General features: G+C 56.3%; 1 protein-coding gene across 1 annotated transcript in view; it reads right to left on the minus strand.

Annotated features, from left to right (window-relative positions):
- The window catches only part of NTRK3 (neurotrophic receptor tyrosine kinase 3), a 213,996-nt gene that overhangs the window by 18,684 nt on the left and 168,918 nt on the right, over positions 1–26,394 (minus strand). Inside the window, exons 13-15 of the mRNA XM_036355835.1 lie at positions 22,431–22,561; positions 16,933–17,105; positions 15,795–16,038 (exon numbers count right to left, since the gene is read on the minus strand). Coding sequence (XP_036211728.1) covers positions 15,795–16,038; positions 16,933–17,105; positions 22,431–22,561 — 548 coding nt within the window. The remainder of the gene's footprint in view (positions 1–15,794; positions 16,039–16,932; positions 17,106–22,430; positions 22,562–26,394) is intronic.

Below are 26,394 nucleotides of genomic sequence, written 5' to 3' on the forward strand. Positions count from 1 at the left end.
CGGGTGCTGCCAGGCATGGCCCCCTGACTCGCCCTCCCCTACCTCTGTTACCCCGAGGTCTGTGTTTCTTGCTTTGGACTCAGAATTCCCAGATCTGACTTGTTTCAGAGACTTTAGCCGTGAGAGCCCTCCTTGGCTAAAGTAAATAAGCGAAAACGCACTGTTCTTCAGGCAACTCAAGCGCTCTGACCTTTCTGTCTAAACTGCGCTCGCACGCCCCATCCCTCCCCACACAACACCCATCACCACCAAAATCTTCCTTTTCTCTTCTCTGCTGTGTTTTTCTTCTAAGCACCTATTGTTCTCACTATATCATCGACTTCGTCTTTATTTTCCATCTCCCTGACGAAGGGCAGAGCTTTCTGCCTGTTTTAGTCACAGTTGTATCTCTAGCGCCAAGCACAGCTCACGAACACGAGTGGAGTGACTGTCTGTCCCCGCTGACCAGGGAAGGCTCCCGTCTGTGCTCACGGTCTCTGTTTAATTAGTAGCAGCTTCCCGTGCCATTCTCAGAGGTGACCAAATTCAGACACTCAAATACAGAGCTGACTAGTAGCAAATATTTGTTGAATGTAATTGATCATTTAACCGATTTGATACTTGCATGAAACCAACCCGTCAACTCCTGACACCAAGGTTTCGCCCGGGTGTGAATGAAATGCATCGAACATTTCGGGAGCAGGAGAGAGGGATGGGCCTCTGGTAAGGGTGCTGCTTTCACAATCTCACAGGGCCAGCAAACGCGCTCATTCTCATCAACTCCGGCTACTCGCAGGCTGCGCACATCAACCCCAGTCCCAGGCCTCCCCCAGGAGTCCACCTGGAGACGCTGCCACGGCTCCCCAGACGCCGTTATTAGTGCCAGTGCCAGGAGGAGACTCTAAGAACCTGGTCCCGGGAAAACCCGGAGGCTCTGCTGAATTCCCCTCCCTCACCAAGAATGAATGAATGGGGATGGATGGAGCTATAGAGACGCCATGCACCCAGCCTTCACCCTCAGGACGGGGTTGCGTGTTAGAAACCGAGGCTTCTCACTCCCAAACGAGCCACCGCGTGGACAGCACGTGGCCGGTGGGGGCGGGGGCGCATCTTGGGTGGTAGCAGGACTGGCTCTCCCTGGCCCGGGCGGAACTTACAGGTCAATGTCGTGGTTCTAGTCTCCCACGGGGACCGTTCCCCACACAGAGGGAAAGAGCCCGCCCCCCAAGCACACAGAGAGGAAGCCCTCTAAATGGGGCTGATGGTGGAGCTGAGGCGGACGGAACGTCACTGGTTCTGCAGCATGTCCATCTCCAGGCCAGAAACGCCCACAGAAATCCACCTGGGCAGGGACACAGCCTGCCCCACGTCCTCGGGGGCTGACCCCGCCAGCTCTACCCTGGACATCGAAGCTCCTAGACCCACTGCACCTGGGTCAGCAGGGAGGCCTCTGTTTGCTCCGAAGCGTTCGCCTACCTCCGGGCTATCTTAGTCCCCTAAAGCGGGGCAGGCATCCACTGCGTCCTCAAACGCAAAGGCACACACACTCCTGCAATGCAAGAAAGCAGCCAGACCGGGGTCCATGCAGGGCCTCCCGCCTCCACACACCAGTGGACAGAAGCCTGGCAGCCACGCGCCCGGCCTTCTCCCAGGGGCGCACCTGCTGTCAGCCGCACGGCCCCGCGCCCCACCATGCTTTCGCCACGAGACATCCCAGCACATCGATGGCTTTGGCAGGAAACTTCCATGGAAGTTGAGTGACGCCCCCGGGGGGAGAGGCGGGAAGGAGAGGCGGGAAGGAGAGGCGGGAAGGAGAGGCGGGAAGCAGCCCCCCATGGACGTTCCTCTCCAAAGCCCGCCAGCGGCCAGTCTGTGTGTGGCTGCCCTGCCCGCCCCTCGGCCCCGCAAAGGAACCCCGGACTCACTGCGGAAGCTGCCGGTGCCGCTAGCCTCTGGCGCTGCCACGACACGCTCGCCGGGCCCCTCTGGCACGGCCCTTCCTGACCGTGAACGCAGGAGAGAGCAGGGCAGGGGGAGAGAGAAGAGAGGGATGAAGGAGAGGAAGGCAGCACGGAAGGACAGAGAAAGGAAGGGGAAGGGTGGCAGTGTGTCAACTGAATGGCGCGTGTCCCGGCCACACCTCCGACGCCTCTCTGGCCCCACGAGGGAGAAAGGCTGAGTACACCAATCCTGGTCCGCGGGCTCACTTGGGGGTTCGCCCGGAGAGGCAGCCCATGGCTCAGCACACGCACCATCACCGCTCCTGGTACACGGCACCCCGCCCGCCGCCTTGGTGAGCCACCAGCAGCCAACGCTCCCTCCGCGGCTCAGTTCTGCTCCCACAGGACCCCCAGCCCGCGACCACTGTGAAAGGAAGTGGACTTCATCTAGAACCTTCCCCGCCTTAGGGCAGACGACTAGCGCCTTCCCAAAGCTGCTGAGGGAAGATTCGTCCCTCCTGTCCTCCGTGGGAAAATTGCTCAGTTCACCACCTCCTCCAGGCTGCCCACCCAGATGTCCTGCCCGGCCGCCCTTCCGGGTTGGAAAGGAGGTGAGCTGGCCAGACGCCGCCTGCTTGGAGGAGCCTCCGCCCGCCCCCTCCACACTGACAGCAGAGTCAGGGGTACGAGACCCGTGACCCTCAGGAAAAACCTGCTCCCTCCAAAGGCCTCGGAGAAGTCAGAGGAGGGGGTACGGGGCTGCTTAGGGAGGGGCTGGCGGTCACTGAGCAAGGACATCCCTCCGGCACCTTCCGGGTCACGAGCTGTGCATGTGAGACAATGGACATGGCCCTGCGCTCGGTCTCCCCGGGGCGGGGGCGGGAGGGCAGCACGGAATGACCCGAGAAAGCAGCTTATGAAGCAACACACCCGGGTGTGCAGCCGACAGAGGGATGCTGAGCAGACGTGTGGAGACGATGAGAGGGCTGCTGGGTTTCCATGGGGGTGGGGAGCAGATGGAGAAAGGACAGGAGGGAAAGGAAAGAGAGAACAGATGGGTAGTTGGGACCAGAAGACGTGATGGATTATGTTCCCCTCCCTTAATATACTACATGGACATCCTCACCCCAGCACTGACATGTGACTGTCCAGGGAGGCAGGGTCTTTAAAGGGGTAACCGAGGTAAAACGAGGTCATATGGGTGAGCCCCAATCCAGTATGACTGGTGTCCTTCACAGAGGAGGAAACTAGGACCCAGCCATCTACAGAGGGAAGACCCTAGGAGAGCACAGGGGGAAGGTGGCCGCCTGCAAGTCAAGGAGGGAGGCCTCCGGAGAAACCCACTCTGCTGGCACCTTGGCCTCCAACGTCAGCCTCCAAACGGTGATACATGAGTTTCCGTTGTGTTACCCATGCGGCAGCCCTAGCGAGTGCATGCGGCAGGCCTCAGATGACAGTGGAAATGAGCAAGCACCATCGTGGAAGGGGGCACAGACTGGCCGGGGTGGCACTGAGGGGCCTCCAGGGGGTGGGTCGTGAAGGAGAGTGGCAGGGTGCTCAGGAGGGGAGATGAGAAGAATCGCTCAAGGCTCTTACACCAGCAGGAGGAATGGGGGGGAGCCTAGGGACCTGGAGAGGCAGGCTCCGAGCCTGGCCTGATCGGGGTGCATGTCACGGCCGTTCCTGACTACGTGCAAAGAAGAAGTGACACTGAGGTGTGTTAAAGGCACAGCAGGCCTGGTCAGTGTGGCTCAGGGGTTGAGCATGGACCTATGAGCCAGGAGGTCACGGTTCGATTCTAGGTCAGGGCACATGGCCAGGCTCTGGACTCTTTCCCCAGTAGGGGGTGTGCAGGAGGCAGCCGATCCATGATTCTCTCTCTTCATTGATGTTTCTATCTCTCTCTCCCTCCCTCTTCCTCTCTGAAATCAATAAAAAAAATATTTTTTAAAAAAGAGGCACCGCAGGGTGTGGTGAGGAATTAGGCCCAGGGGATGGTGGGGGGAGGGGCAGGTCCAAGGTTGACCGCCCTTTGCACTTCAGGGAACCTCCCAAGGATGTTTAATGATGTGAGTGTCTGAGAAGCAGGAGATGGTTGAGCCGAGTCTTATTTCCAGCTAGCCACGTTCTGATGGCTGCTGATCTCTCCAGGGGAGACCTACTGATGAAGGGATCAGAGAGAAGGGAGGTGGAGGCTAAAACTTACATTCAAACAGCTTCTGCATAAAAGTGTTATAACCAGGCGAGTGTGTGAGGCTCCCCAAGTAGATGTCTGACACAGCGGCCCCTGAACATTAAACGAGGGGAGGGGAAAAGGTAAGAAACCGCCTGGAAGGGGAATGGACTGTGGGGCGAGGCTGCCTGGGCGTGGAACAAGGTCACGCGGTGGGGAGGGCAGAGGTGGGAGAGAGGACAGCTCAAAGGAGGACTTGACTTTCTAGAGGAAAGTCATTTGAATTTTGCCAGGATGAGATAATTAGTGACCCCAAAAAAGCAGAGTCGATGAAGTGGTAGGATCAGAGGCCCCCAAATTAAGACAGAAGAGGAAAGCGTCCCATTTCAGCAGTCAAGGACACAAAGGGGCAGGAAGGTCAAAGGAAGATGTTTCTTTAATGGAGAAGAGATGGTGGATTTCAGAGGAGAGAGGAGGGAGGCAGGCTCCAAGGTCTCAGAGGGAGACGAACAGTCACAGGGAGGTGAGCTGGCGGCGGGCAGGTGGCAGAGGGCGAGGCGGGAGGGAAGTGGGAGAGAACACAGGCCTGTCCACACGCAGGCGTGGAGAGGGTGAGTCTGGCCTGGTATTTCAGAGCATCACGGGGATATGTCCTTGTCACAGCTCCTCACACTGCACAGCAACTGCTCCTCCCATCGCCCGTCCCCTGGGCACCCACCTAAGCACTTTCTGTTGCAGAGTTGACTCTGAGGATCTCAGAATTGAAAACAAAGCGAAACGTTGATGCTGTCAGCCACACGCTCTCAATGCATCTCCGTGCAGCTCTGAAATGTGGTCAGCTGGGTTCCTGGAAGGTCCCTGGGGTGGAGAACCCGCTGTCTCGCTGGGTACTCCGTTATATGTCACGTGACGGAGGTACCTGCCCCGGGCACTGTCTCCCTCGCCTGCCCTTTCCCATGCTGCCACCCTGGGAGTCAGGGGCGGCTGCAGGGCCCAGTCACAGGCCGAGTGATGGAGGACAAGCCCCCAGAGGGTCTCTGTCTTTCAGAAGGGCACTGGCCGGTCCCAGGGGCCTGGAAAAAGGTAGTCATGGGATTGGATGATGGCAATGCCTGTCCCCACCTGGCTTGGGTCACAGGAGAGAGGGAGGTTTAATAAAAGTTCTGGAGTGTTTCTGAACCTGATGGGCGGCTGAGGAAACCCTGGCATCAGATGGGCAGGTCAGTCTGGCTTAGCCGATGGCACTGGCCATCCGACTCATCGGAACCGTCTCGAGATGAGCGGGACCCACACAGGCCGCCCCCTGGGAGTGACGCTTTGGTCAGATGGCTTCGCACATCTGGTCCCGTGTGTATTAAGACACAGTGCTCAGGGTGTTTTAATGATGGGTGATTCCCTCAGGCCTCATCCTGGGTAAGTAGGTGTTTGGGCCTTTGATGGGGAATCAGGCCCAGAGATGTCCCCTTAGCTGACAGCACTGCATCTGTCAGACGGACCTACCCAGAGTCCCCACATGCTGACCGCTGGTGTCTGGCAAGGAGGGACCTATGAGGATCCATGTAAAAATGCCTATGCCAGTGGGGGCATTATTCCTTACTCGTTACAGACATCTGACATAAGATCATACAGTTTTAATTAGTTTTACGAAGCACTTTTTATGAGAAAAATCACTGTGATGAAAACAGAATGGATTCCTTTGTGTATGCTGTAGAAAGCTAAAGGACATGCATATACCCAATGACTCCAAGACTTGAATGAATGAATGAATGAATGAATGAATGAATGAATATAAAGACCAGGAAGTTGGGGATGGACCCATTGGGTAAGGACATGATCAACTTCAAGAACAAACTGGGCCACAAATCAAAGGTCCATCCCAGCTATAGAAGCTGAAGAGCATAACCCAATGGGGGAAGAGGTAGCCAAGGTTGTCATGGTAACTGCCTGATATGGGGGATGGCATACTGACCACCCTGCCAATCTACTTTGGGACCTTGAGGAACTTGACTCATTTTTTCCAGAATGTGCATGATCATCTAATAAGAGGACCACACTGGTGGTGGTGGTGGTGGTGGTGGTGGTGGTAAAACCAACAGCACCCGAGCCAACAGTTCACGAAGCTCTCGCGTATCGTTGTCTCACGTTAGGCACAGGAATGAGCGGTGGCCAGCCTCTTGCATGGGACAGGAGAGAGGAAGGACGGAGGAAGAACTTAAGCCGGCCTTGCCTCTACCCCAAAGCTCTAGGGCACATGACCCTGAAGTCTTCCTCAGTAGTAAGAAGACCTGGAGAACGGATCTAACGATGAAGACACTTGTCTGTGGGAGAATTCCTCGGCTCCAGGCACCACAGGGAGCCCCTGGTGGGGCCCATCAGTTCCACAGTGAGCAGGCTCTGCCTCGGACCAGCTCCAAGCACCCTCTCCTTCCGGCTGGGCCGTGGACAGACCAACCTGAGCGTGAGGGGCTTTGCTTTTTATTCCCCCGAGTCCTGAGTGGGCTCGTCTCCCTTCAACGTGAGTATCCAGCACCAAAGACCATCCTGGGCAACGCCTTGGCTTGTAACTTCAAATCACTTAAAATTTCTTACATATAATTTCTACCTTATTCACTTACAAAGAATAATAATTACCATCTATGGAGTGCCTAATAGATACCAGGCAATTTGCATACATTATCTGATTTAATCTGCACCACACAAAAAAAATGTTTTCTCTCTTTCTCTCCTCTCTCTCTCTCTCTCTCTCTCTCTCTCTCTCGCTCTCTTTTTCAGATGAGGGTCTCAGGTTGAGAGCATTTAAGAAAACGTCCTACGGTCACAATAGCACATAAACGGGAGCTCAGGATTCAAAGACTATCTCCCTGTGTCCAGAATTAGTGGGTGTTCTGCCCACTCTCTCAGGCTCTTCCCCTCCCCGCCTCTAACTGTCCTGTGGGATTAGCTAAACCAGAAAAAAAAAATTTCTGATGCTATACTGACCCGGCCCTCCATCTCTTGCTCCTGCAGTTTAGACACAGACAGACCAAGCACTTGGGTTTCCAGGATGAGGGAAGAAATACAATTCCCTACCAGGAGGAAGTGGGGGAACACACTGCTCTCTTTACATGCAAATATCTTAATTACAGCTGGTAAAGAAGATATTTGTATGGAAATTTATGTATCTGTATATGTTATAGACTCAGGTTCCCTCGGAATAAATAAAAGCCTTTTCCACTTGAGGGGCCCAGACAGGGTGTGCGGTGTAATACAGGGCCCTGCCAGGGGCGAAGGTGCTCTCTGTCCCGCCCTCCCCAGCAGCCAGAGGAAGGGAGTCAATCGACCCGCCATGCGATGGCCTCCCACCGCCTGCTGCTCCCCTCCTTTCTGGGGATGAACTCCAGTGCACACACGCCTCAAGTTCTTGAGCTTTTCCCATGGGGTATCTCCCTGTCTTCTTCCCCAGGATCTGTCCTCGTGGAGATGGTGCCTGCGCCATCATCATTGCCAAAAGAAAACAACCAGATTTCAAAATGGCAGGGAGATAAAATCATGTGCAAGAGACTGCTGGAATCTGGCCGGTGTGGCTCAGTGGTTGAGCATTGACCTATGAACCAGGAGATCACGGTTTGATTCCTGGTCCAGGCACATGCCTGTGTTGCAAGCTCGATCCCCAGTAGGGGGCCTGCAGGAGGCAGCCGATCCACGATTCTCTCTCATCGTTGATGTTTCTCCCTCTTTCCCCCTTTCCCCTCTTCTCTGAAATCAGTAACAAAAATCTTTTTGTAAAAAAAGAGACTACTGGAAACTACTTTCAGAAAGAGGGTATGAATTTTGGCTGGCAAGGGACCGAGATGTTTTTATTCCAGTTTCCCTACCAGTGAAGCTACAGCCCATGAATAAAATACAACCAATTACTATGAAGTGCAGGAGGCCACCCTGGTCTCACTGAGCTTCCTTGGTTTTCCCGAGTGCTATAATGTCGGCCTTACAACATCCATCATGTTCATCGCCACTTAGGACAGAGGATGAAATAGACATGCCTGCAGCTGGTGGGACTCAGGCTAGACATAACGGAGAACTTCCCACTTCCGAGGGGTGTTACAAATCACAAAGGGAAAGACAAACCTCTCACTGCTAACATCTCCCCTTGGTCCCAGCTGGAAGGGGCAAGGGAGCCTGCGGGTCCCCCGAGACGCACCGAGTAGAGCGAGCGAGCCATCTGTCTGGGATGGTTCGATGCTGTGCTGCCTGGGGCCACGGGTGAGGCAGATGACATTTAAGACTCTTTCCAGCCTCATGTTTCTTTCAAATGGAATGACGTGGCATTTGTTCATCTGTTTCGAACACTCAAGGGACGCAGAACGTGGCCTAAAAGGTGCATTTGTAGCAAACCCACCCTGACCCTCCATTTCACTGTTACTCCTTTTCACGGTTACAGTCCAAAACCGAAGAGGCTCTGAGCGCCTAGGCCCTGGCCTGGGGTCACCTTCCCAGGCCTCCCCTCCACACTCCACGCCAACAGGGCAGCAGGGGCCTCGTCGCCTCTTCCCAGGATCCTGGTCATGGCCGGCCTTCGCCTTCGAGGCCTCGGTTCCCATCCTACGTGCCACTGCCCGATGGCGTGTCCTCACACCCGGCCTCATTTATAGGGACACCGGTGACAGGCCTCCCATGATGACCCAAGTCGGAGCAACTGGCCCCGCACCCAGAGCCTGTGGGGGACACACTCCAGGCAACTTCCTCACCTCACTGCTAGGGTCCACTGTTTGCACATCACCCTCCTCTCCAAGTCACCTCCACACCAGACTGCGGCGTGTCCCGTGGCTCAGTACCCAGATGCCACCCGTATTCCCTTCTGCACTCTGTGGAGCCGATGCCTGCGCGGCAGGTGGATATCCCAGCACCGCCACTGTGTTTTGACACCAGGTATGATCTGGTCCAGGCAGGCTGGGGTCTGGAAGGACTGAGATAGAGGGGGGGAGGCCAGGTAATTCACATCACTGAAGAAAGTATCAAGGAAGTCTACCCAGTAATTCTTCCGCGCCCCCCCCCCACCCCCGCCCCTGCCGGCTGTATTTGGCCAATTACCCTGAATGGCTCAAAGGAGACGAAGGAGGAAGAGCAGAAAAGCGAACTTCCGTCGCTGAACTAGATCGAGGGATTGTGGGAAGAGCCTCTTTCCAACTGGGGGCTGTTGCTTGTTTTACCCAGAGGGGAGGAGGGGGTGGGATCTGACCAGCTGGGTCTGGGGCCTCGCAGAAGCCCGAATCCGGAGGCGGCCTGGGCTGTGTTCTCACACTCTCACCCTGTCTCCTCCTGAGGAAATCAAGCCTCTGCTCACTGATCATCCCACACGGAACTTAGCCCCACAGAAGGCAGAGCCTGAGAGACCACAGAAGCTGCGTCCAAGCTCCAGGCCTGACTGATGAAAGGGAAGCCGCTAATTGGCCACACGGACACAGAGCGGACGATGCGACCAGGTGCCCTAAAGAGCAGTCCTCTCCCTCCGCAGACCCGCGTTCCAAAACGTCTGGTATTGTGTAGATAATTAGTGTGCAAATCCTCCGGCTTTCGTCGAGGAAGCAAGGATGTGATACTGTAATTAGCACAGACTGTCCTCCACACCTCTCTCCGCGTGGCTGCCCTCTGCAGCGTGTGCAGCTTCACAGGGCTCAGCACTTACGGGGTTTTGCAAACTTCACTCGAGATGCGAGCAGTGTGGCACCGAGCCCTGCACAGATGCCCGGGCAGCTGAAGCTCGGAGCCTGCCTGGGTGTCTGCTTCGTGGCCGTGTCTCCGGTCAGCACCAGCCACCCTCTCCCACAACTGGAGAACAGGCCCTGCCGGCGTGGCTCGGTGGTTGTGTCAACCTAGGAACCGGGAGGTCACGGTTCCATTCTCGGTCAGGGCACAGGCCCGGGTTGCAGGCTCCATCACCAGTAAGGGGCGTGCAGGAGGCAGCCGATCCACGATTCTCTCTCATCATTGATGTTTCTCTCTCTCTCTCTCCCTTCCTCTCTGATATATACATGCATGGTTTATAAGAGCAAATGCATGGTTTAGGGACTGGGAATCCAGGAGATCGAGGCCTCCCCTGGCCTCCTAGCCTTCGCTCTATCACAGACAGTGAACTGCCCTCACTTTGCTGATATGACATCAGACACGGGAGGATGACGCACTGCTGGAAAGGAGTGGGAGAGAGAGGGGTTTCCTCCACCCACCCTGTGGCCGAGGGTGCCTGCTGCTCATTCCCATCCCCCGGGGGCACAGCCACACTCCATTCCTCAGCCCGCCTCACAGATCATGGGGCCAGGCGCGTGCCCAGGTTCTTACTGTGAGGAGAAGGGACAGGCCTCACCGCCGGGTCAGGCCCGTGAACACATGCCTGAGGCCCCGCCCAGTTGACTGGAATGGGGATGGGTGCCCAGGGTGACCAAGGACCCCCCACAGAGGAGAGGGTCGAGCACTGTCAGCCTGGGTGCCCGCACGGCGGAGGGTCAACTGCTCACACTGTGACACGACCCAGAAAGGCCTAGAAACAGGCTTCCATTTGTGTCGCAGCCATTCTGTATGGTGGCATGAACCTGTGAGGACAGACCGCCGGCCCACCGCCATGCATGCACTTATGTGAGTGCTGTTCCCACGCTGGAATGGGGGAGACCGCTGCATTTTAGCCCCAGTGATAGAAGAGTAGTTAATATTTCTTGAGCATCTGTTTCCCTAAGAACTTCACGTTGATGAACACTTGATCCTTACAGCAAGTGCAGGTGCTTAGGGGCGTGTGGCCCCATTTTACAGCTGGGGGCACAGAAAGGTCCAATAAGTTGCCCAAGGTCAAACGGTCAGGAATTACAGGAGCTCAGATGCACACCCAGGCAGTGTGGGTTCAAGAGTCTGCACCTGCGTCGCTGCCACGGGGGAGCCGTGACATCCACAAAATCAAACATTCTATCAGCCAGATCAGCTGGCTCCGAAGGATTCCCACACCCGGCAGGTACCGTTGTCCCCTTGCACAGGAGTTTCCAGGAACTGTGACCTGCAGTCTCCCGTGAGGACCCGGGGCCTCGCTATCGGCTGCCGGACCTGCCTTAGCTCCCCCACCTGTGTTGGCCTGGACTTGACCTAGGTCCCCTCCTCGTCTCCTGGACACTTGGCTGTGTTATGACTCCACTCTGACTTTAACTGAGTAACTCCTGACTCAGACCTCCCCTCCCTGCCTCCTCTGGACACTGTCCCAGATATTGCCTAGGCCAGCGATGGCGAACGTTTTGAGCTCGGCGTGTCAGGATTTTGAAAATCCCTAATTTAACTCTGGTGCCGTGTCACATATAATGTTTTTATATTTGCAACCATAGTAAAACAAGGACTTACATTTTTGATATTTATTTTATATATTTAAATGCCATTTAACACAGAAAAATCAACCAAAACAATGAGTTCGCGTGTCACCTCTGACACGCGTGTCATAGGTTCGCCATCACTGGCCTAGGCCATGGATTCCCACATCGCCCGCAAAGATGACACCTGAAAGGGGGGGGGGGGGTCTCTTTGCCTGTCCAGGCTGCTCTTGCACAGGCCTAATCTGCTCCCTGCCTCATTTCAAACTGCCATTCGGACCTCCCTCATCCACATTTTCACGGGGTGTCTACACGTCCTAGGCTCTGTGCTCGGGACAGAGGAGAGGAGAGTGGACAGAAGGCAGCCCCCACCCTTCAGACAAGTCAGATCAGAGCACTGAGCCCCTCAAGCCCTTTCCTCCCGGATCTGAGCGCACGGCCTCCCTCCCTCTGAAAACATTTCTCTTCTGGAATCCCAACCTCTCCTCCTCCGAACTCTCGAAGCTTTCTTCAAAAAAAAAAAGTGTTCTTTTCTAAAATTGATTTCAGAGAGGAAGGGAGAGGGAGAGAGAGAGAAACATTGATGATGAGAGAGAATCATGGATCAGCTGCCTCCTGCACGCCCCACATTGAGGATCGAGCCCGCAACCCGGGCATGTGCCCTGACCAGGAATCGAACCGTGACCTCCCGGTTCAGAGGTCGACACTCAACCACTGAGCCACACCAGCCGGGCTCAAGGCTCTCTTTAATTCCAGATTTGCACTGCACTGCAGCCTCTGAGTGCTGTCTCGCGTTCTGAGAAGGGCATCGAGGTGCCAAGCACCGTGCCAGCGCCGGTCTGAGGCGAGCTCAGAAGCATCGCGTAGGCGCCCGCCGGAGGAAGGGTACACCATGGGACGTGGCCTCACGAGGAGGGAGCACCGGGCTCTGCACCCCGAGGCAGAGATGTGTGCTGCCCTCTCTGAACGTGTAGCAGGAAATCAGGCAGCTCACCTTAGAGAACTGTTTGCATACCGCCCATGCCTGAGCCAGATGGCGCCTGTTTGTTCCAAGAAATTAAAAATGAAAAAGGAAGAACAGAAGGTGGAGTTTATCTCTACCTCCCCCCTGCCCTCCTAGACACAGCATGGGATCTGCCCTGGGCAGGTGAGTACAGATAACACAGCACACATGTGCGCACAGACACACACACACACACACACACACACACACACACACGCCTGGATTCTCAGCATTCAGCTGTATTAGTCACCAGAAACCTGCAAGCTCCTAGGCCCGACAGACTCCAGACCCTGCGGTAGCAGAGAGGAGAAGGCCAGCCCCGGGTCAGCTTGCAGAGAGCCCTCAGCGCCTGGCCCTCTCATCTAACAAATCACTGCTCTCCCAGGGCGTCGGCTGGGACATGGAGCAAACACATCTTTCCTAAATCGCCGGGCACGGGTGTAGCTCGGAGATCCATGACAGGGCCCTGTAAACACTGACCAGCACAGGCGAGCGCGACACCCCAGTGTTTCTGTCTAAGATGAAACCCTGGGAAGGCACCTTTTCAGAGGTGGTCACCTTCAAGGCCCTAGCCCTTTGGGGCAGCTGTGTGACCCGTTTATTTCCCAGCGTCCGGAGATTCCTCGCTCTGACTCAGGAGTGACCTCTGGAATGAGACTGTCCCTGGGGTTCTCCTGTCTGGGTGTGCAGGGGACTAAGGAATATAATATACATAACAATTTATCCAGGAAGGAGTGTGTTCCAGGCTCCTAGCGCTAATGAACTTGCTTAACATCAAAACAACTCTGTTAAGAGGCTATGTTTGTCCTTGTTTGTAAAACGGGAAAATGAAACAGGTGAGGAAGGTGCACGAGGTCCCATGGCTGCTGACGGTGGGGTCGGGATGGAAGCGCAGGTCAAATCAGGCTCAGATGCAGAATGCCCGTCTCCCTGATGCCTTCCAATAGGATAAGAGGACTTCCGGGTGCATTACTGATGTGACCGCTGGCCAATGGCTTCCTTCCTTTTTTCCCTGAGGGGGAGGGGCTATGCATACATTAGCACCTCGTGAGCACCTGAGCATGAAGTTGGGATACAAGCTGCTCTTTGAATGTGGATAGTCTAGTGCCCACCCTCCATCAGTGGATTGTGCAGCTTTCCAGGGGCGCCCCGAGTTCTTACTGCGACAGCTACCCGTTCCGACTTCATACTTCCTGGGGACTGAAGGCGCATTTTCAAGCCAGCTGGCCTCAGCTGACACCTGGCTTGGCCTGCATGACAAAGGCATTGTGGATGCCTGGCACGTGGACAGCCCCACCTCCACCCCCCGGCGCCCCCCGGCTCCCCGTTCCTTAATTCCAGTCTGCCCTGGTGCCCACGGAAATGAGACGGATTTACTCCTTGGCGCTCTCCCAGGAGGAGAGAGCAGCAGTGCGCAGTTGTTAAAGCAAGGGCGCAGCGGTATCACTTGAAGATGTGATTTTTTTCCCCTCTTTGAAATCAGAATCGAGAAATACCAAGTGCACTCCTGGAGGCAAGTCTGCAAGCCGAGTCTGCACACGTCCTGGTCAGATGCTGTTCCCAAGACCCCGGTGAGGCCGGCAGAGACCAGACCGGCATAATCAAGCCTCTTCCTCGCACAGAAGAACAACGAGCCGCCCCTTGCTTTTATCAACACCAACACAGCCGAGCGCAGCCAGACAGGCCAGCAAACCCCATTACGCGGAGTGCAAAGGCAATTAAACGGTGCCAGCTCCAGCGAGACCCGAGAAATCTGTGACCCACGGGCCCCGAGGAACCACGCCGATGCCTCTCTTCAAAATGACTGGAAAACACGGGCCTAGAAGCTAAAGAAAGGCTCTGCTGGGTTATTTCCCGGCAGGCCCGCCCTGGCATCCGTCTGTGGCGACCGCTGCTCCCTGCTCCTTTTCTGTGTCTGGGGGTGGTGGACAGGGCACGTGGCTCGAGAAACCGACCAGTTTGCTGCCGACACACACCCTCCCCCCACTGTCTGTCTACTTCTGCTTCACATCCTCTCCTGATGCTCTGTCATCTGCCAGCCTCTGTCTGTACCATGAACAAATTACTTTCTAACCACAAAGAGCGTTTCTCAACCATCCTGTTTTTCTCTAAGCCCGGGCTAACATGACATGTCTTGAGTGACTGGTTTTATCGTCCTGCTTAGACAAAGCCATCAGGAGGAACATTCGGACAGAGCTGCTCTGCAGACGCCAAACCCCCAGCCTCTTGCAACACGCTCGAGCCGACGGGACAACCGTGGGCTCTTTACTCTCAATGTGGTCATTTGCTCCTGACAAAGATGAGACAAATGGCTACCATGCCTCGGAGACACTGCCCCACCCTCTCCCTGTACCACACATCCCCAGTCCTCGCCCCTTCAACGTCCCGCGAAGTCAATTTTCCATATTTTCGAGGCAACCGACTTGCAATCAGTTTGCAGAAGTGATTCCATCTCTGTATCTCAGGTTGCACCTATACTCCCTCCCCACCCCACCCGCCCCCCGCCATTATTTTTTGAGTTAAATGACACTGGTGCCCACTTTCCCTGGCAATAATAACACTGTCAGAACCACTCAATGATCCATGGGGAGATAATTCACGAAGACTAAGGGGGAAGTCTGGGAGCAAAATAAGACACCTGATCATGTCGACAACCGCAGGATGTGAAATCGAACGTGATGTCCCCTCCCCCAGTCGGGGAGCTTTTCCTAACCGGCACCCCTCCAGCGCTGGCAGTGATAACCTGCCTCCTCCCCTCGTCTTTCCTACGCCGCGTGGAGAACTGCGCTCAGCACGACAGTAACCACTTTGCTCCTTTACGGTGGGCTCTGGCTTCTCGTCAAGAACTGCCTTTGAAAACGAGCTGCCCAGTCAGCAGATAATGTCAGAGAGGCCAATGCGCTGTGGGCGGGGCTGGATCGGGGCCTGGCTTGGAGGTGCCGAAAGGTAGCACCCAGTCGGGTTTGTCTGTGTGTGCACTTGCGGATATACATGCAAATCTATACACACACACACACGTGTGTGTATATATATATATGTATATGTGTGTGTGTGTGTGTGTGTGTGTGTATGTATATATATATATATATATATATATATATATATATATATATATAGTTGCACAAAGAGTGAGTGTTGTTAATGATACATGTGAGAACACAATGCATATGGCATTTCAGTGTCAGGGTGCGGTTGAGGTAAACATCCAAGAGGGAAGGAGGAGATGCCAGGATGTAGGCGTGGCCAGAGGACAATCACTAGTGCAGGTGTGGGCGTGGTGTGTCTGCGAGTGCTCCGAGTGACGGGGTTAATGGACAATGACGAAGACATGTAAGCGAGGCGCGAGCTCGGCCCTGGCGTCGTGCCGTGGAAAGGCCCCTTACCCTGTAGTAGTCGGTGCTGTAGACGTCCCGGGACATGCCGAAGTCTCCGATCTTCACCAGCAGGTTGGCCCCTACCAGGCAGTTGCGGGTGGCCAGGTCCCGGTGCACGAAGTGCTGGGAGGCCAGGTAGACCATGCCTGAGGCGATCTGGCTGGCGATGTGCAGCATCTGCGAGAGCCCCAGCTCGCCTTTCGCCTGGCGCGGCTGCCCGTCCACAAGGATCATGGCGTCTGGCCCGTGGGCCCTGCGGGGGTCGGGGAGAAGCGAGGGGCAGAGAGAATTCAGGAGGTTTCTGGAATGCTCCACGGCAGTGCATGCCATCTCCCTTCTCAGCCGACTACGGCCTATTTCTGTCTACAGCAAAATGTATTGTGTGAGTGTAGACGTGGGCGAAACACTGATCCAGATTCCACCCGGAGATGACAGCAGATGGGCTCCAGGGGTCAGGGAATGACCCTTCTCTTCTAGACTCCTTCATTTATACCTAGGGTTGCCCAGGCTCTAGAGGTCTAATATAGAATATTAATAAAACCCAGACTAACACTTACATGGCCCTTACTCTGTTCCATGCACTGCTCCAAGAACCTTAAATATATTCACTCACTTAACGCTCCCACCTCAATTCTGAGATAAGAAATCTGAGGCACAAAGTGATCACACCACCTGGCCAACGTCACAGATCTCAGAGGGAACACAGGGGTGAGCAGGAGAGAGGAAGCCAGACATGGCTCAGGAGCATCAGGAGGGCTTGTTAATCAGCTCCCTGGGCCCACCCCCAGGATTCTGATTGGCTAGGTGGAGCTAGTTCATTTGCATTTCCTACAAGCTCCCAGCAGTGATGCTCTGGGTAGGAAGGCTCCTGAGTCCATTCTCTGGACCACACACAGGGCCTAGGACTGGGGGACTCTGTCGGTGGCTGGTCCCAGTGACAGAGCCCCCAGGCCTGGGGCTCCCCAGGCCTATGGCCCCAAAGCAAGGATGAAGGCCTGAATCCAGCAGCTCAGGAGCTGATGCAGAAGAACGGAAGGCTGCTTCTCACATCTAACCCCTGGACCTATGTGCTCACAGGCACAAATATAACTGCTGGTTCCAGAGAGGATGCCCGGGGTGGGGGGTGGGGGGAGGGGTCAGGGCTCACCGCAGGAACTTGTTCAGGTCTCCGTGCTTCATGTACTCAAACACCATGATGAGCGGGTCCCCGTCGCCGCACACGCCATAGAACTTGACGATGTGCTCGTGCTGCAAGTTGGTGAGCAGCTCCGCCTCCCTCTGGAAGTCCTTCCGGGCGGCCAGGGTGGGGTCCTTCAGGGCCTGGGAACGAGGCAGGACAAAGGCGTTTAGCAACCAGAGGACAGGGATCTGCCCGACCCCCTCCTGAGAGGGAGCCTGGTGCTCAGAAGAAAGGCCTGCTTGTGCCCAACGAAGAAGATTGTTTTGTTGTTGTTAATCCACCCAAGGAAATTTTTCCATTGATTTTTAGGGAGCGTGGAAGGGAGGGGGAGAGACAGACAGAAACATCGATGTGAGAGAGACCCATCGAATGGTTGCCTCCCGCATGTGCCCCGACCAGGGCGGGGACCGGGCCTGCAATTGAGGTACATGCCTCTGACCAGAATCGAACTTGAGACCCTTTAGTCCACGGGCCGACACTCTACTCGCGGAGCCAAGCCGGCTAGGGCCCAACGAATGAGATTTTAATCGGGGTTTAAAGGCCACAAGGCCAGGCCTGACCCTTCCACCTTCAGCACTGTCATCCCTGAAGAACCAGAAACCAGTTTCCTGACACCACCCCAGACACCAGCCAATGACTAGCGTGAAAGGCGGAGGGCGGGGCTGCGAGGTGGGAGGCCTGACAAGCCCTGTCCCCTCAGGTTCCCTGGAAGAAATGGTCCCTCAGCTGAAATAAACAGGGGAAAACCTGCCCCAAGCACTTTAGCTTCGTAAGGTCGCCTGTGCCAAGTTTACCCCAAACCAGGCAACTTAGTCCCCTGCCCTTTCTATTCCGTGACTCTAGATGGTGACAGAGTGTATATGTGCAGAGAAACGTCAATGGCACTGTGTCCTCCTAGGAGGGGCCGAGGGAGCGTTTGGGGTGGAGGTCAGGGGGCTGCAGCCATGGGAACAGCAGTCAATGGGAAGAAGAAGCCTTAGGATCCGTAGGACCAGGTAAAGTACTGCAAAGTCCCAGGTAGGATGGCAAGGTGGGCACCAGTGGCCACCCAGATGCCACCGCTCACAGCCCCTGTGGGAGTGGGAGACCCTGGGTGAGGGGTAGGCGCCAGACCAGGCCACTCGCCCCAGGTCCCAGAATGATAAAAGGAGGAGGGGTGGTCAGTTGTAAATGCGGGTTTTTGGCACCAGGAGGGGAGGGTGAGGCCAAAGCAGGGACCCTGCTAGGGCCCGGCCATGGGGATGCGGTGCTGGCAACCGCCATGGAGCGAGCTGTGAAGGGGGGCGGGGTGGGGCAGTGTTTCTGCAGGAGGAGCAGCTGGGCAGGTCACTCACACCTTTCTCCGGCCTCCCACCCTCCCCACACCTGCCTGCTTCCGCTGACACAGAATAGTAACCTCAACAGACACAACAGGAGGCAGGGAGGGGGGAATGTGATGTTCTTGCACCATTTTCAGGTCAGTGAGAAGCGAGACACGGGGAGATTGGTCTGCAGAGTCCTCTCTGCCATGACCTGTCCTTTTCTGGTCATGTGGGCAGACTGACCTCCCTGTAGAATGGAGATTGTGCTGTTACTAAAAGGCCTCCTGGCCAGATCTCTCTCTCTCTCTCTCTCTCTCTCTCTCTCTCTCTCTCTCTCTCTCTCTCAGCAGCAAACCCTTTATCTGAAATCCACACGGCTGCCTGGGCTTACAGCACTTCAGGGATGTGAACATGCAAACACTGTACCTAGGAGGCCCATCGACGCTGTCAGTCATTAGCATACATTAGAGACCAGATGATGGACCCTCAGCATGAAAAAGGCCTAAGGTGTCGTCTGCTTTCACCTGCTCAAGTCTCAGGCTGGAGAAACTGAGGCCCAGCCTTGTCCGGAGAGCAACTTAGATGGCACGTGTTCAACGCCAGCTGGGCTGAGCCTCAGCCCTCTCCTGGTCTCTGGTCTCCAGGTCAACGGCAAGGCCTTTGGAGGGCTCTCTTCCGAAGGACCACGGTCTCCGGACCAGAGGCCAAGTCCCACTGCAAATGCCACCAGCACCACCTTTCCTTCTTTTCAAAACAGCTTGATTACATGGCCCCGCGGCTGACCAAAATGCTGGGCGTCATCTCATGGGAACTTTCCCGTTTTACAGGTGGGAAAGCGGCGGTCCAGCAGGAGGCGGTGACTCGCTAAAGACCACGAAAGGAGGCCTGGCTGCTTCGGCCCCGCACGCCTGCCTGGACTCATGTATCAGGCGGAGGAGTCACTGGGCAGGGCCCCAGAGGAACGGTGGGCAAGAAGGTAAAAGATGGGGAAGAGGGGAGGGCGGGGGAGGCTGAGGACTGTGGGCTCCAGCAGAGGGGCTGGGCCCAGGAGGATGCCAGGCTCGCAGGGCCGGCCGAGGCCCATTGCTCATCTCCCCAGCGCTGAGGCCAACAGCCAGAACAAAGGCATCTGCAAGATGCTGTGGGTGGGAGAAGGCCGAGGGCGCCTCTCTCGCTGACCCAGCCCCTGGCTGCGGCCCTGAACTCCATGTGCGGGGGCGTGGGGATAGGATGACTGCCAGTGATTTATTTATGTTCATGAAGAACAAGAGGAGGAAAGGAACCCGGCATGGGTGGGATGGGAGAATACAAAGATTTATGTGAGCCCTGGGTTTGTGAGAGGGAAAAGCAGATCACATCTGGGGCCAGCCCAGTGGCCTCTCTCCATCCCTGTAAATCATTCTCGCGCACAGTCCTGGAGGCCAAAGGCGGCCGTTGGATATTTCCGCTCCCGGCACTCCAGCAGTGCCCGCCAGCGTGCCTGGGCTGGCACCCTGCAAGGCACCAGGAGATGAGGCACAAGGCGACCGCGATCGCCCGTAGTCTGCCCACAACCCTTCACCACGGGATGTCCAGCTCCTGGGTCACACCTGAGTGCTTATGTAATTGGCAAAGGGTCGTGCTCAGCGAACGGGGGCCGGGGGCCAGGATTGACACCACTGGGACAGAGATGACCTGAGAAGGAGAATTAGGAGGAAAACCACTGACACTCCCCAGCCCCTCTCCAGGGGGTCCTCTTCCGAGCAAAACTTCAAAATGGGTCACCAGTTGGCACCGGGATTCGGGGAGATGGGTCAGGCTGAGGGGTCTCTGAAGCCCTGCGAGCAGGATCCGCAGAACAAACAGCGGAGCCGGAATTCGGCCCCTTGTCTACCTCTCTTACCCCGAGGTTTGAGGACTCTGCCCTTTCTGGGCTTCCCCTCTGGGCATCAGCTCCCTTTCACCCCAAGTCCTGGGTTTTGAGGGTCTGTTCAGTCAGATGGGAGGGAAGCTGTCTAAATGGCCAGAACACTAGCCCAGCAGGCGTGGCTCGGTGGTTGAGCGTCGACCTATGAACCAGGAGGTCACGGTTCAATTCCCGGTCAGGGCACATGCCGGGGTTGCGGGCTCCATCCCCAGTAGGGGGCGTGCAGGAGGCAGCCCATCAGTGATTCTCTCTCATCATGGATGTTTCTCTCTCTCCCTCTCCCTTCCTCTCTGAGACCGACAAAAATAGATTAAGAAAACCAAGGAGGTATTTAGCAAAAACAGGGAGAAATAAGAAAACAATAAAATTAAGACCCAATTAGATATCTTGGAAATAAATTACACAGTCACTGAGGCTAAAACAGAAACTGCCACAGAAGAGACGCAGTCTACACTGGATGAAACCGCAGGGAGAATCGGGGCTGAAGACGCTGAGGTGCCCGGGACCAGAGCCTGGAGAGGCAGAGGGGGCGGGAATGACAGTGGCCAGGGTCTCACTCCCTCGTGGGTGGAGGGGAGGAGTTGCCCGGCTGTGAGTTCACTCCACCACCAACCCCCCTGTCCCTCGGTGCCTCCCTGTCCTCTGTACAATGGGACCGTGACCGGGCTGGCTCTGAGCTTGTTGTGAGAACGAAGCATGAACCGGCACACGTCACCTACAGGAGGAACCCGCTGAGTCCTGTCTGTCAGATGCCGTTGTCATGGTCACCATCACCACCGCCGGGCCCACGGGGCACCCAAGGGTGTGGCATCCCAGAGCGCCCATCTCCTCCGGGTTCCCAGGCCCAAGGGGAGAAGGAAAGCCTTTCAAAGGGAGGAAAGCAGAAACGCATTTGCTGCATCACCCAACGCCGGGCCCTGCGCGGGAGTCAGTTCCCAGGGTTTCAGGCCATCACTTCATTTCCTGCTCAGAGCCCAGAAACACTCCGTTTCTCTGCCAGTTCCCAGACGGCGCTGCAGCGCCCAGCGGATGAGTGTCACCCTATAAATTAGGATTCAGGGCAGCGCGGACTCTAAGTTTAGGGATAAAATGAGAAACGTTCCCACATCCCTGGTGCAAGCCACGCGAAGACCCCTGTCTCTCCTCTGACCATCCCGGGTCTATGGAGACCCACAGCGCAGGTCCATTTCCAGGACGTCCAGCAGTAACCACCACTGACCTTCCATGGGGCAGCACTCTGCTTCCTTATTTAATTCTAGAGCAGAGCTTGGCAGACAATGCCTCATTTTATTTAAAACGTTACTGGACAACAGCCATCACCACTGGTTTACTCAGCCTCGGTGAGGTTACTTGACTTTTTTTTTTTGGAAAATTTATTTTTATTGATTTCAGAGAGAAAGGGACAGGGAGAGAGAGAGATAGAAACATCAATGGTAAGAATCATGGACCGGCTGCCTCCTGTACAGCTCCTACTGGGGATGGAGCCTGAAACTCTGGCCTGTGCCCTGACCCAGAATCGAACCGTGACCTCCTGCCTCATAGGTCAACGCTCAACCACTGAGCCACACCAGCCGGGCTTGACTCTTGTTTGTGCCAATCATGTTCAGCGATTTGTCCAACACTGATTTATGCAGGAAGACGCAGGGGGCGGGCAAAGGTGCTCGCTACAGCTCCAGGCGACGCGGCTGGAGCTGCAGAGCTGGCTCAGCACAGAGAAGCCCTGTGGTGAATGGACCCCTCCTGCAGCTGCCAGCAGGCAGTCACCCTCAGGCACGCCGCCCTCTGGGCTCGGCACCTGGATCCCATGGGGGCACTAAGAATCCTCTCCACCCTCACTCACTGCTCTCCCTGCTCAGTACCTGCCACCCTCCCCTCTCCTGTGCCCAGTGACGGCTGGTGCCCTTGAGCAGCGGCTCCAGGGCGTCTCGAGCCCACCCTCACCCAAGTCTCCTCAGAGAAATGGTCAGGTGACTTTCCAGGCCACTGAGGAGGGAGGAGGGACACCCTCCTGGGGACGGGAGCGAGCCCCGGGCGTCCAGAATGAAACCAGGGCCTTTCCAGGCAAAACCTGCTCCTTATGTGTGTGACAGCTCTGGACTTGGACGCCAAAGCAAGTGGGTGTGGGTCCCAAGGGCAGTTCACTGACCTTGGAGCAAGGGCCCGATGGCATGTGAAGGAGGGAGCCTCTCCTTCCTGCTCCCCAGCCCCCCCACCCCCACCACCACCACCTTCCTGGCCCCACAGGCGCTGGGGTTCACCTTCACGGCCACCAGCATCTTGTCCTTGGTCGGGCTGAGGTTGTAGCACTCGGCCAGGAAGACCTTCCCAAAGGCGCCCTCGCCCAGCTCCCGCTTCAGCACGATGTCGCGTCTCTTGATGTGCTGCACGTCTGTGGAGGGACAGAGAGGGGCGGCCGAGTCAGTGCTGTCCTCCTTAGAGGCCCGGGGCGGGGGAGCAGGGGGGCTAGAGCAGGGAGCCCCGCTTGGGAGTCTGCGGCAGGATGGGCAGGCTCAGGCAGCACCCCGCCCTGGGCGGGGAGACGGCTTCTCACTGTGGAGTGGAAGTCGGACCCGGAATCACATCCCAGCTCTGCCTGACACCCCCCTAGGTCTCTAGACCGCAGATGGGAAACAGCCCACGCCATGAGCGCACAGGATTCTGGGGGCGGAGCTGTGGTGACTGTGACGGGATGCCCTGGGCTTGGGGCGGGTCCCGGCGCAGGGGGCCTGAGCATCTGCGTTTCAACAGACTCCCCGGTGAGGTCCACGTGCCCTGGGTCCATAGGCTGCACTGCGGATTGTGAGCTCTCTGGGGTATTTAAGAGTCGGGTTTGAATTCTGGCTCCGCCTCTTCACTCGTTTCTTGAGCTTGGCATCGTTATTTCCCCCCAGAGCCTCGATTTCCTCGCCTGGGAAATGGGATCAACACCAACACCTTCCTTCCTTGCTGAGCTTTTGCGGCGATGAAGCGAGCTAATCCATAGGCAGAGCCTGGCCCAGTGCCGGGAGACACTAAAGGCAGCCACACCTGCACACACACCCGGACACAGGCTGGCTCTTGTTATAATGGCAGGCACAACCCCGACACAAGGTCGGGACTGAGATAATGACTGTCACGTGGCAGCTTGTACTATTTGGGGGCAGCCTCTCCCTGACGTACCCTCCTCGGAGGGAAAGACCAATGAGATCACGAACGCCAAGTCCAGAAAGAGAACCCAGAACCAGGGTCTGTGCACAGAGCGGGCTTGCCAGGGCCCCGGCTCATTTAGCAGCCGGGTTAAAGTCTGCCTGCCCAGGGGAGTAGGAGGGGACCTCGGCCCCCACCTCTGTGGAAAGGCGCTGGAACAGTGGTTCTCAACCTTCCGGCCCTTTAAATACAGTTCCTCATGTTGTGAGCCAACCATAAAATTATTTTCGTGGCTACTTCATCACTGTCATGTTGCTACTGTGATGAATCATCATGTAAATATCTGATATGCAGGATGGTCTTAGGCGACCCCTGTGAAAGGGTTGTTCCACCGCCAAAGGGGTCGCGACCCACAGGTTGAGAACCGCTGCGCTAGAAGAAGTGGCCGGTGAGGAAAGGCGCGAGCCAGGAATTGCTCACCGGCCTCTGGGTGACCTGTTCAACAGGCAGGCGCCCATTAAATGCCCGTATCAGCGTCAGGAAGAGCGTGGCCGAGCCAGGCAAGAGGACTGGCTCAAATGGCCTGGCCGAGAGAGGACCGTAGAAGACGGAGGCCCACGGTACACTGTTCCCGTGAGTTTTAGGAGACACAGGACAGGGACAGGGGTGTGGCTGCGAGGCTTCGGTCACTGTTTTGGTTGGCTTTGGCGATTCCTTTCAGAATAGACTGTAAATTTCTCATTCCCTACCAGAGTTCCTGGTGTCCCCACCAGGGCCGGGATGGCCCGCGGGTGAGGAGCTGTGGGGGCAAGTGGCTTGGCTACCCGGGCACACGCTGATGCTCTGGAGTCTGGTCCCATCTCAGCCACCGGCTGGGGACTCCTGACTTGGCCCTTGCTTCCCCTTCTTGCCAAAGCATGCCAACAGCCATGAAAACACCAGAACGCACTGGTATCTCAGAGGACGTCAAGGGTTACAGGCCTTTACACACGCCAGCTGACTGTGGGCCGGGGAGCCCGAACGGAACAGGGGGCAGGTGTCCACGTGACGAGAAAGTTGTCTGCTCTCGGCAAGCATGAAGCAGACCCCCCCACCCCCCACCCTCACGGACCCCAGTGCCGGCCCCACACCTGCAGGTGGATCGTTCCACAGGGAGGAGCCCGTTCAGAGACGTGGAAACACCCAGCAGCTCAGAATAAAAAGCCTGCAGAGGGAAGTGTCTGTAGAGCAAACCCTGAGCTTGGGCCACACGGGGGTGGGGAGATGTGAGAGGGGGCAGCAGGAGGACTAGGACGTGAAAACCGACTCCATCCCATCGTAAGTCCCCCCAGGAGAGAACTTCCGCCCAGCCCTGGGGGGGAAGAGGCTCCACGAGGTCCCCACGGGCTGTGGCAGAGAGACTGGCCATGGGCCAAACACACCTCCCTGGGGACAACCCCACATGCCAATAGGACTCCGGACCCCAGGCCACTATTGCGGCAGCTGCTTTCCCTGAACTTAGGTAGGAAGAAGGTGGGTAAAGGGAATCCATTTGTGCCCAATCCTACCACTGGCTCAACTTTCGATTCTCATGAGAGATGCGTGTTATTGCGCCCCTTTTACAGATGGAAAGATGGAGGCAGGGGTAACGTTCCAAAGTCCCCAGAGCTAAAACACGGCTAAGGGCTCTTTCTTCTTCTCGTGGCTCCGAGCCTGCGTTCTTTCCATTACCCGAAGCTGCACATCCTGTGAATTCCTTCTTTGTGGCCACCAAGAGGACACGGTCCACAGCAGCTCAACCCTCCATCTCCCCTGCTTCTCCTGCCCAGCTGCTCACCTGCGCATCCTGGGACTCTGGTGCAGCATCTGCCCGAGGGGAGGGGTGGCACCCTTCCTGGAGGCCCAGGAAGGAGGGGGTGGGAGGAAAGAGCGTGGGAGGAGAGGCTGGGGTGGGCCGTTTCCATTTCTGACGTCCAAGCGTCTATTCGGGCCTCTTTCTGCGCTTATTTTTAGCTCACGCAGTACTGCTCCGAGCTGCCCCACATGCTAGAAGTGATGGATTTTCCTGGGAGGAGAGGGCATCAATCTCCTTTTACTGCCCGGCTGGCTGGCCCACCAGAGTCTGGGTCACAGAGCTCAGACGCCGGGACACTGGTAGGGGAGGAGGAGAGGGGGCCGCACAGCCCAGGCGTGGGAAGGCCTCCCAGTCTCCAGCAAGGCGGGGTGGCTGGAGCGAGAACAGGCCGGCAGACAGGGAGGAGGTGTCTCGGGGAGATGAAAGGGTCTCTGGCACTTTGGGGCCCGGCTTCTCCCAGACTCCTTTTTGCAAGAGAGCCACGGACTGCGTCCCACCGGAGGAAGCCACGGGAGCGCATCTCGTCACCATCGGACAGCAGGTTCATCGGACAAATACGGAACGAGAATTTCTGCGTCTCAGTCACTGCTCCGTCCGAGGGCCAAGATGACGATTCTGTGTGTGGGGGAGTCACTCTTGGGAGGTCGCCCAGGCCGGAAGCAAGCCTGGCCGAGGGCTGGGTCGCTAACCCAAGATGCCACCAGCCACCTCTGTACAGCAGACCTCGGAGCCCTGAGAGGTCAGAGGGCAAGCTGGGGTCACTCCCTCTCCTGCCTCTGTTCACCTGCAGCACCTCTGTGACCTGCACAGGTTAACCCACTGGACAGACAGACGTGGCCAGAGACACAGGTGACCGCTGTCAGCCTCACTTCTATGTTCTTAGAAGATGGAAGTGTGACAGGCAGAAATTACTCAGTCCTGCTGACCAGGGATGAAGAGGCATAACGTCCCCACTAAACGGTACTACCGAACAAGTGAGGACTGGGGAAGAAGACAGGTCTGTGTTCAAATCCTGACCCTGCACCGTATCCTCCCTCCAACTCTGGTTCCTGGGAACATGAGTATCTGTTGGCAGAGCTGTTCAGAGGATGGACTTGTGACTTTTAGGTAACAGATAACAGGAAGTATCTGAAACATAATGGGCATTTAACACAAGTAGGTTTCCTTCCTTTCTGCGATATTTTTGTCTAAACTAGGAGATAAATGTACCTCCGAACAAAATGGTGGCTTGGAAAGAACCTTAGACAAGGATGGTGATATTC

Source organism: Myotis myotis, unplaced genomic scaffold (genome assembly GCF_014108235.1).
Source record: "Myotis myotis isolate mMyoMyo1 unplaced genomic scaffold, mMyoMyo1.p scaffold_m19_p_23, whole genome shotgun sequence".
NCBI classification, from domain to species: Eukaryota; Metazoa; Chordata; class Mammalia; order Chiroptera; family Vespertilionidae; genus Myotis; species Myotis myotis.